The sequence below is a fragment of the Dicentrarchus labrax genome, unplaced genomic scaffold (genome assembly GCF_905237075.1).
Source record: "Dicentrarchus labrax unplaced genomic scaffold, dlabrax2021, whole genome shotgun sequence".
NCBI classification, from domain to species: Eukaryota; Metazoa; Chordata; class Actinopteri; family Moronidae; genus Dicentrarchus; species Dicentrarchus labrax.
This window is the reverse complement of record NW_026136716.1, coordinates 8,606,926-8,616,351: the sequence shown is the minus strand read 5'-3', so window position 1 is coordinate 8,616,351 and position 9,426 is coordinate 8,606,926. Positions and strand designations below refer to the sequence as shown.

The window sequence follows — 9,426 nt, the reverse complement described above, 5'->3', positions numbered from 1 at the left end:
GTATTACTATTACCTATTTTATCTAAATATATTTTTGGAATAACTCATCAGACTTTGTGCTCTGGTATTTGGAGTCTACATGTTAATTTGCTTTAAGTGGAGATCAGCTAATGTTTACCTGAGGGATGATGGACATCTTCTGGCGCAGGTCATGGAGGCCGATCTCAGAGGTCAAAACACCGTCAATGTAGATCTTCCCCTGAGGCTCTGCCAGGCGGAAGAGAGCCGAGACCAGAGAGCTCTTCCCAGCACCGGTCCTTCCCACAATGCCAACCTGTACAGGACAAAAGAGTTAATCAGTTCAGAGTTAACAGCGTGTGAAATGAACAGTATCTGGTCCTCTGGAGATAAAGATGTCTGACCTTCTCTTTGGGTCGGAACATCGCTTTCAGGTTCTTCAGCACCAGCGGTCCGTCGTCGCTGTAGGAGAAGCTGACCCGGTCGAAGGTCACCAGGCCTTTGCTGGGCCAATCAGGAGGCGGACGCTTCTGGGTTTCCCAGGGTGCTTCACTCTCCAGTTCAGTGTACTCCACCACCCTCTCCACTGACGTCATCTGAAGACAGAAGAGCGCACACACTTTACATACAGGGGTTCAATAAAGCTGCCACATAGCAAACATTTATCCAGACTGCTATAACAATATTCTCTTATTCTATAATTTTTCCTCAATTTTATAAATTTTAAACATTTTTTTTCATGAATTGTATAAATGTGATTCCTTTGAGGTGTTTATGAGGCAGACAGTTGTTAGTGGTTAGTAAGAGCATTTTAAACTAGCAGATGTATCAGCTCATATTTCCTCCCTACAAGCAGGAAAACCTTGACAGAGGACATAATGTCACCTCAACTACAGAAAACTGAATTTGCCACATGTGGATCAACCCAGAAATTTTACTTTGCCTGGCAACTGTTCTTATTTTGTTCTGACTAACTAACAGTGCTTCCCTATGATTAACACCACTTCTAATATTAGCACTGTGCTTTATTTTTGTTGGATGCTGTGTACTTGTGTAGACTCATACTATGGCATATGGAATATATATTTATATTATTTTATGTATGCCATCATAAAGTGTGACTTGTACATAGAAACGACAACTAATTGTTTATTTGTACATTAAACTTTGTACTTGATGTCCCAGAGTTTGTTAAATTGACTGAATGCATCCCATTTAGGGCATAACCCATTCAATTTATTCCTATTTTATTTTCATCCAGCTTTATATCAGTAATGGGGTGGGTAAAAATACCAAAATATGGAGGGACAATTATGTCTATTTGCACTTTATTTGATTGTTTTTGTTGAACTACTGCTTCTTCCAGTAAAAATATTGTTTAAAAACAAATTGATGGAATGTGAGTTTAGTTTAATTTAAGGCCCAGCAGTGAGGATGCTTTCACGTCTGTATTTCTTTTCCCGTTGAAGAATTTGCTCTTTGAGTGATTAATGCTGAGTTTTGTCGTCAAGGAGTGTCACTCAGTGTATATTTTCACTCTGTTTTATCTAAGAAAAATATAGAATAGAATGAATCTTACCATGTTCTCCACCTCTGCACTCTGCCTCACCCCCCACTGGAACATGCCCATCAGTGTTACTGAGTAGGTCAGAGCCAAACCAACAGAGCCTGCATCCAGCTCTAACAGAAGAAAAGAAAACACATTTAATTTTTACTGCGCTAAAAAGACACTTTGAACAGAATCAAACTCTTCAGTAAAAATCTAACATCCGCATAATCCAACAAAATATTATTCATGTCTTGAATATTTCTAATTAATGTAAAACATTTCAAATCTTCCTTACGGTTTCTCAGCAGCAGGCAGCCGAAGGTGGTGACGGTAACAAAGATGGAGCAGATGCCGTCGAGGCGGAGAGCGAACCAACGAGAGGTGGTCAGGAACAGGAACCAGGCCCCTGTTCAGGACATGGAAACACGTTACTGACACCAGACTAACAGAACTCACAAAAAATGCATGTGGATGGATATAAAGTCAAACTAAGTGTGCCGAGGCTGACCTGAGTGAAGGTCCTGATGAGCGTCAAAGGTTTTCTGGAACCTCTCCTCTGCTCCAAAGGCTCGGATCGTCCACAGGCCCTGAAGAGACGAGGACAGGTGGGAGAAGACTGGACTCCGAGCTGCAGGGCAGATGAGAAAGAGGGGACACAGAAACATTATGGTAGCTGTCTGCCTGTACATGATATAGTAAAACCTTCACGCACGCACGCGCGCACACGCACACACTTGCACTGTGGGATACTCACTGGTAGATTCGAGGCGTTTGACGTCTCTGGAGGTCTGCAGGAAGTAGCGGCGCAGGTAGAGGAAGAAGAGAAGGAGAGGGAGCACAGGGATCAGGATCCAGGGGATCACAGATACCGACACAGCGATCACACCAAGAATCTGCAGGAACACCTGCTCAGAGAGAACAAAACAAACCAACCACAGTTCAGGTTCAAGTTATAAGTTTTAGCAGGTTAATTTTGTAATACATCTAAACAGCTAAACAATCAGAGAGAGTAAAAACCAGTGACTGAATGAGTCACAGTAACAATGCATAATTATCTGTGTGTGAATGTTTTTGTTCTCTCACAGGCTACAGATATTTCAGATAAAGGGGCGATAATCAGTAACCACTGAGTGCGCCAAGGACGCTCACCCAACTTTTTACCAATAATCCCCTAATATGTCTCAATTTCATTTAATAGATAGAAGTTCTGCTTTTTTGTCTCCATGCTGTACCTAAAGTGTTTCATAGACTGACTTACAGATGGCTCTCAAATTCTAATACTGACCAGAAAGAAATGTAAACATAAATAGACTTCTGATTTAGCACAAACAGCTTGTGGTGTCCTACAGGGCTCTATTCTTGGTCCCCTTTTGTTCCTACATTAATGACGTGGTCACTGCATAGTTGTTTTACTTCTTGCTCATAACAGTAGGTTGTTTCTGGTGACAGTAGCTTGGTCTCTTTACAGTTTTCTTTTTTAGGTTAATAGTTGACATTTACATTTATTGTAAATTTAACTGTCCGTTGGGAAAAGGTTTTGCAAAAGAGATCGAAGTGCTTTCAATCAGCCGAATGAGTAAGATGATATTCGTATTCAAATATTTCTGTGAATGCCAGCACTCATTTTAATTTAGGTTTTATGCAGTATTCTTGAACTTATGATCACATATGTTTTATGCTGATATAATGAATGGCCAAGAGGCTCTCCAGAGTTTAGGGTTCATATCTCTTTTATGAGTGGCTGTGTCATTGGTGAGAGATGTCCTCACCTGAATGAAGTCCACAAAGGTCCACGGCATGTTAGCATCTAGCTGGCCGATGTCCTTTGAGAAACGGTTTAAGACTCTTCCTGAAGTGAGACAGGAGAGAATATAGGAGATGATTTTACTATGGAAATAATAAAGTGAGCAATGAGAACATTTAGGTTTTACAGTTTATAGTTTGGTAGAGGGTCTTCTGATTGCGGTGCCATCTCAGCTTTTTTAGTAAAGCAATTCTCCCATGCAACTCAGTAATAATCCAATACTCCTTTGAGCATTCAGGCTGTTTAAATGATTGCAAGGGTTCTAACAACTAAAGAAAGATCTCCAATTTTACTTCAGAGTTAACATGCTGAGAGCTACTGTATTTGACGTCTAGGATTTTAACCTTCCAGTGAGATAAAACAAGAGACAACTACAGAGAAATACAGCTAATATTTCAGATTGGACACTAAAAATAGAAAACTAATTTACTTCTAAAGTCGATAACAAATAAAACAGACACAGTAACAGTTTCTACCCACAGGCCATCACTCTGACCAACACTTAACTGCCCTGTACAATAACCCTAGGACTCTTAATGAAACCAATTACTTATTTTCCCCATTGTTGAATATTCAGTTTCTTTTAAACATACATCTACCTATGCATTGCTTACTGTATGTACTGTATCTACAGTAGACTGTCATATCCACCTACCCCCATGTGCATAAAGATACCTGCACATTATTTATTTATTTCAGCATCCTTTGCACTCTGCACCATTGCCTACCGTCTACAAATTTTTGTTTATAGATATGTATAACTACATATTAGTCTGTCTTTTTTGTTGAAATTGTTCTGTTTATTTATACTGTTAGTCTATTTTGTACATTGAGAGCAACATAAAACCGGAGTCAAATTCCTTGTATGTGCACACATACCTGGCCAATAAAAGTGATTCTGATTCCGAATATGCTTTACTTCAACCAACTTCAGCCCAAAATCCAATCAATATGTACCAATTAACTAAAAGGTAATGTTTAAATTTGCTTACCAATAGGGTTGACGTCAAAGAAGCGCACCGGTGTTCTGAGTATGGCGCTGAACATGCGGTTGTGCAGAGACTGTGCACACCTCACCAGCACGTTGAACAGGAGCAAATTCCTCATGAAACCAAAAATGATGGTGGCCACAGTCAGACCTGTTAAAACACAAACAGCAGAATAATCTCCTTCACTGGAATACCACACAGCACATACAGTACAGGTTGACAGTGAGGAGAGTAAATGGTAATGTGCATTTTCAGATTACCTCCATAAACACCCAGGTAGAAGTCAGTATTCAGCGCTGTGACGTTTTGACCGTTCGGGATGACGGTGCTGTTAGCAGTCAGCTTCTCTTGCTCGTCAGCCCTGAACAGAACAAATTTACACAAAATTAATGACAACTCTTACAAAAGCAGACTCCTATGAGGAATATCCCAATACTGGGGACTAATGTACAGTATATTTTGTTCTTTAGTTGTTCTCATACTTACCAGTAAGCCAGCCACCAGTCCTGCATGATGTATGCCACCTACAAGATAGAAAAAGAAACTGTGTTTATCTGACTCTTAGCTGGGAGCAACTAACTAAGATGTAAAAAGGGAAATCTTCTTCTTGCGTACCTGAGCCAGAACGTTGACCAGTATGACGGCTACCAGAACCACGATGTGGGCTCCAGCTCTCAAGTATTTCACATACAGACTCATTTTAATGTTTCCCTGAGCACGACTCTCCTCTGCCACCACCTGCACATGCTCTGCCTGTGTGGACGACAGCGGATTAACTCAGTTACACAAGACAGATTGCATTCTAATATTCAACAAGGACAAAGAAACATAATCACTCATTTGGAGTTGTGTATCTGATGAATACAAGTCCAATATTCACTTTCTTGTAACTGTTTTTGTCTCCAACAACTCCTGAGGGAAACATCCGGCTCTTTAGTTTGTGAACTTGCAGCTAGTCTGAGCAGGTAGTTTACAGTGGAGTATTTTCCATGAGAACAGCAGCCTGCTGTGGTTGAAATAAACCCAGAGAATTAACCAAAAGAGTGAAGTTGCAGCTGGAGAGTTAAACAATGAGCTAAAGCCAAAAACTCACTGAGGGCAGCTGCAAATTCAGGTGATAATTCTCTGTAGGTTCATCAATGTGAGCACTATGACTATCGATTATAACCATATTAAAGTTGCAGTCCTTATATTAGTTATTAGGAACTGTTCGTGAAACCATTTACTATGATTTGCGTCACACTTTGAATTTTAATAAGATCAAAATTAACCAACACACACTGGAATGACTTTACTGTGATTTTATAAAAGGAGCAAACACTGGTTTCGTCTGTAGCTTCTTCAGGTTCACTTGGTAAAATTACATGGAGGTAAAGAGGCTACATCTGGGTCACATGACTACTTATCACAGTCTTCATGTTTTGTTTCCCCCCCCAGTGTTTTATACCATTTGTTCTTTACCTATATAGTCCTACGACCAACCTGCACCTGCTGGCTGTGCATGGGGAGTTTTGTTCATCACTTTATATCTGTCTAATGATGCATACAGACACACAAATGTGATGTATATATTTGATACAAATTCAACAGAAACCTGGAATAATAAATGTTACCGCATCACGTTCTGAAACCTGCAGTTTGTGCATCAGACAAAGAAAGAGGGGAAAGGATGTACTAACCGGTAGCTGGTCTCCATCTTTGACCGAGTGCACAGAGGAGGTGTGTGAGAGCACAGAGTTCTGGGACAGAGTTCTCATCCTGGGGAGGATGTCTTGAGGCTGTTGCTGCTCCTCTTCCTCCTCTTTCTTCAACAGGGAGGTGAAGTCCAAACCAGACTGCTGCAGCTCCGTATACGTCCCCTTTGCCACCATGTGACCCTGACATGTGCACAGACACAATTACAGTTAGGAAACTCTGCACAGCTGCCATTTTGTTTAAATACCACTGCCAACACCTAAACATGATCTCATCACGGGTACACAAACTTTGACAAGATTATGGTAAATACATTTCATTATACCAAAGATGTTGGTGCTGGCATCTTGAAACACTAACAGTCTGAAGTCCAACTAGTGACCTGAACAGGCTGTAATGTTCATTATGTTGTAACATTTTGTCAAGATTCTGAACATGATTCAAACATTACCACTAGTTTGTTCTGATGGTGAAGAACAGAACAAACCATCAATGTGTGATCTTGGGAGTTGACCTGAAGGTGGTGCTAGAGGAAAGCTCACCGACTGGCCAATAACAAATGACAATCCTCAGGGGTTTTAATATTTCTGGTTTATAAAGTGTAAAATCAGGAGGTCACATATAAAGATTGATCCTCTGAGAACCACAAACAGCAACATTTCACCAAATTATATCTTTACTTGATATCATGTGGTTTTGATACAGGGATTCTACTGAGTTAACATGTATTAACTGAAACAATGCCCCTGCTATCAGTTAGAGATGAGTGAATGTACGTATATCATTATATAATTAGTGTCGTAAAGAGAGGATGTCCACCTGCATACAGCATTATATAAATCTATACAAAAAGCTCTATTTTATGCTTTATTGCTTTAGTTGATTTCAGTATCATATTTGGGAAAAGGTCCAGTGTGTAACATTTAGGAGGATCTCTTGTTAGAAACAGAATATAATATTCATAAGGTATGTTTTGGAAGGTTTGTTATCTTAGAATGAGCCCTTTTTATCTACAGAGGGAGAAGGTTGACCCGGCATGTTTTTACAGTAGCCCAGAACGGACAAACAGAATAACGTCTCTACATTGCAGCCACCATAGTTTCTCCTACAGATTTCACAGCTTGTCCTGACTACAATCGGCAACTTCAGTGCTACATGCCACTGAATCCGGCACACACTGGTCCTTTAAACTCCAAATTCATTCAGATGAACACATTATGATTCAAATGTTTTTCTGCTCTGGAGAAATTGAAACTACCTGTACCAGATCAGTTTGAAAAGTCAGGAGGACTGTCACTCATATGTGTACTGTTGCACGTTAAAGTTTATGTAAGTGTTAATTAAAAATGTACATGGAGTAAAGTTTGGGACCAACCTCCTTGAGGACCAGAATCTGGTCGGCTGCCTTCAGGTACTGCAACTGGTGGGTGACGAGGACACGAGGCTTGTTCCTCAGCATACCACAGATACACCTGATACACGGACACACAGTGGAGATGGTGTCAGGTTTTAGCATATAAATACTAGTGCTGTCAACTGATTAAAATATTTAATCGCGATTAATCGCATTAATGTCATAGTTAACTCACAATTAATCGCACATTTTTATCTATTCTAAATGTCCCTCAATTTCTTTTTGTCCCATTATTTTTTCTCATTTTAATGCTCTTATCAACATGGAAAAGTGGATCGGCTCGCTTGATGCAAATGTTTTTATTGAAAAATCATCCATTGTCGCCTGGCTTTGACGGGGGGGCGGAGAATTTGGATCAGCTGTGTGCTTCGCCATCAAGTGGTATTTCAGACTGGACGTGCTGCGATGATAGCTCAGTTCACAACGACAAAACACACAGATCACTTTGGTCTTGTCAATGGAAACATTTGGCAACCTTTTAAAAGTAAACTTTCCATTCAGATTATTATTGGCATCCATTTCGGCGTCTCGCGCTCGCCATCCACTCAAAACGTAACGTCCGCTACTCTTAAACAAGTGTGTGCGGCGTGCCTGTTTTGTTTCCGGTCTAGCTAGATCCGGTGTGGTGTTGTAGTTGTTGCAACAGCATGTGAAAAAAACTACAAAGTTAAACAAACGTTAATCTCGTGATAAAAAAAAATTTAGGCTGTTAAAATGGGTTTGCGCCGTTAATAACGCGTTTAACTGACACTAGTAAGTACGCACTAATAAATACATATAAGATTCAGTAAATCTATTTGGGATTTATTGTTCTGTGTGTGGCTTCACATTCCTTATTATAGTTGTTATGTACGGGTCTGTGGGACTGTGTTGTCCAAGAGGAAGAGTGTAACAGGAAAAGTGGGGCCAGTTTCAATTGTCTGCCTGACACTAGCAGCACCGCACCTCTTCCTGGCTCAGACGTAGTTCTTTCAAACATTGTAAACCTTTTCTTGATCATCTTGGCTACGTTATGCAACAATGCCACATGACACACCCCACCCCTCTTTTTACGGGAACTTTCTCCTGCTGTGATCGGACGCTGGAGGCTTTCTCTAGCAGGGGGGTGTTGACGAGAACACGCCAGTATTTTCCTGTTTGGTAGATCAAATACATCCCTCACGCTGTGGTTTAGCAGCGTGCTGCTCTACTGTGTGTATGATAGCATGTAGATATATGGAGGGGGTAAAACCACACAGATTTGACAAAATAGATCCGAAAATCACTCACTGTTCAAAGAGGTGTCTGCCGACCTCAGCATCCACAGCACTTAAAGGATCATCCAGGAGGTAGATGTCTGCGTCCTGATACACAGCCCTGACCACACACACACACACACACACACACACACACACACACACACACACACACACACACACACACACACACACACACACACACACCCCCCCTTTTGTTAGACAGACTCAAGTGACATCAGTTGAGGAAATTTATTAGATTTCACACAGCACCCTCTGGAAACACCAAATGCTGTAGTACTCCCTAAAACCTGGAAATACACCTTGACGAGTAAAATTGGTGGAGTTTCCCTTTAACTGCTTATATTTTGTCTATTATTTACTGTGTGTTTGTTCGTTTACTGTTTCTTAATTTCATATTTAGTTAGTTTTTTTCTACTTCTTTTAAAGTACTCTGGGTCACTTTGTTCTGTCAATGTGCTCTCATTAGCCAGCTTAAACCCAACATGGAGGGGGTCTGGTTTGCTGTGATTTAGAGCCACTCAATTTAGGAAGAGATAGTTTTAGCCAGTAAATGGGAATCCCATCTTTCCTTACAGTGAGCTAAACTCGACTGCCTTCGTGACAAAGAGACCTATTTGATGTTCAATGAAGGTGCTGTGGTTAAAGTCGTTCTTAACTTTAACCTTGGCATACACTGTGACACATTATTGAGTTATACATTCTGACAGATATAAATAAATTAATGTGTTTCAAGGACCAATCTTTTCTCAACTAAAAGA

The 9,426-nt window shown here is 40.5% G+C and overlaps 1 protein-coding gene across 1 annotated transcript in view; it reads right to left on the bottom strand.

Annotated features, from left to right (window-relative positions):
• Positions 1-9,426, bottom strand: part of LOC127378325 (ATP-binding cassette sub-family C member 4) — a 30,250-nt gene that overhangs the window by 3,646 nt on the left and 17,178 nt on the right. The window contains exons 13-26 of the mRNA XM_051426942.1: positions 8,679-8,765; positions 7,371-7,467; positions 5,980-6,177; positions 4,916-5,053; positions 4,787-4,824; positions 4,561-4,661; positions 4,304-4,450; positions 3,277-3,356; positions 2,262-2,412; positions 2,016-2,135; positions 1,803-1,913; positions 1,538-1,638; positions 363-554; positions 119-274 (exon numbers count right to left, since the gene is read on the bottom strand). Of these exons, the coding sequence (XP_051282902.1) occupies positions 119-274; positions 363-554; positions 1,538-1,638; positions 1,803-1,913; positions 2,016-2,135; positions 2,262-2,412; positions 3,277-3,356; positions 4,304-4,450; positions 4,561-4,661; positions 4,787-4,824; positions 4,916-5,053; positions 5,980-6,177; positions 7,371-7,467; positions 8,679-8,765 (1,717 nt within the window). The remainder of the gene's footprint in view (positions 1-118; positions 275-362; positions 555-1,537; positions 1,639-1,802; positions 1,914-2,015; positions 2,136-2,261; positions 2,413-3,276; positions 3,357-4,303; positions 4,451-4,560; positions 4,662-4,786; positions 4,825-4,915; positions 5,054-5,979; positions 6,178-7,370; positions 7,468-8,678; positions 8,766-9,426) is intronic.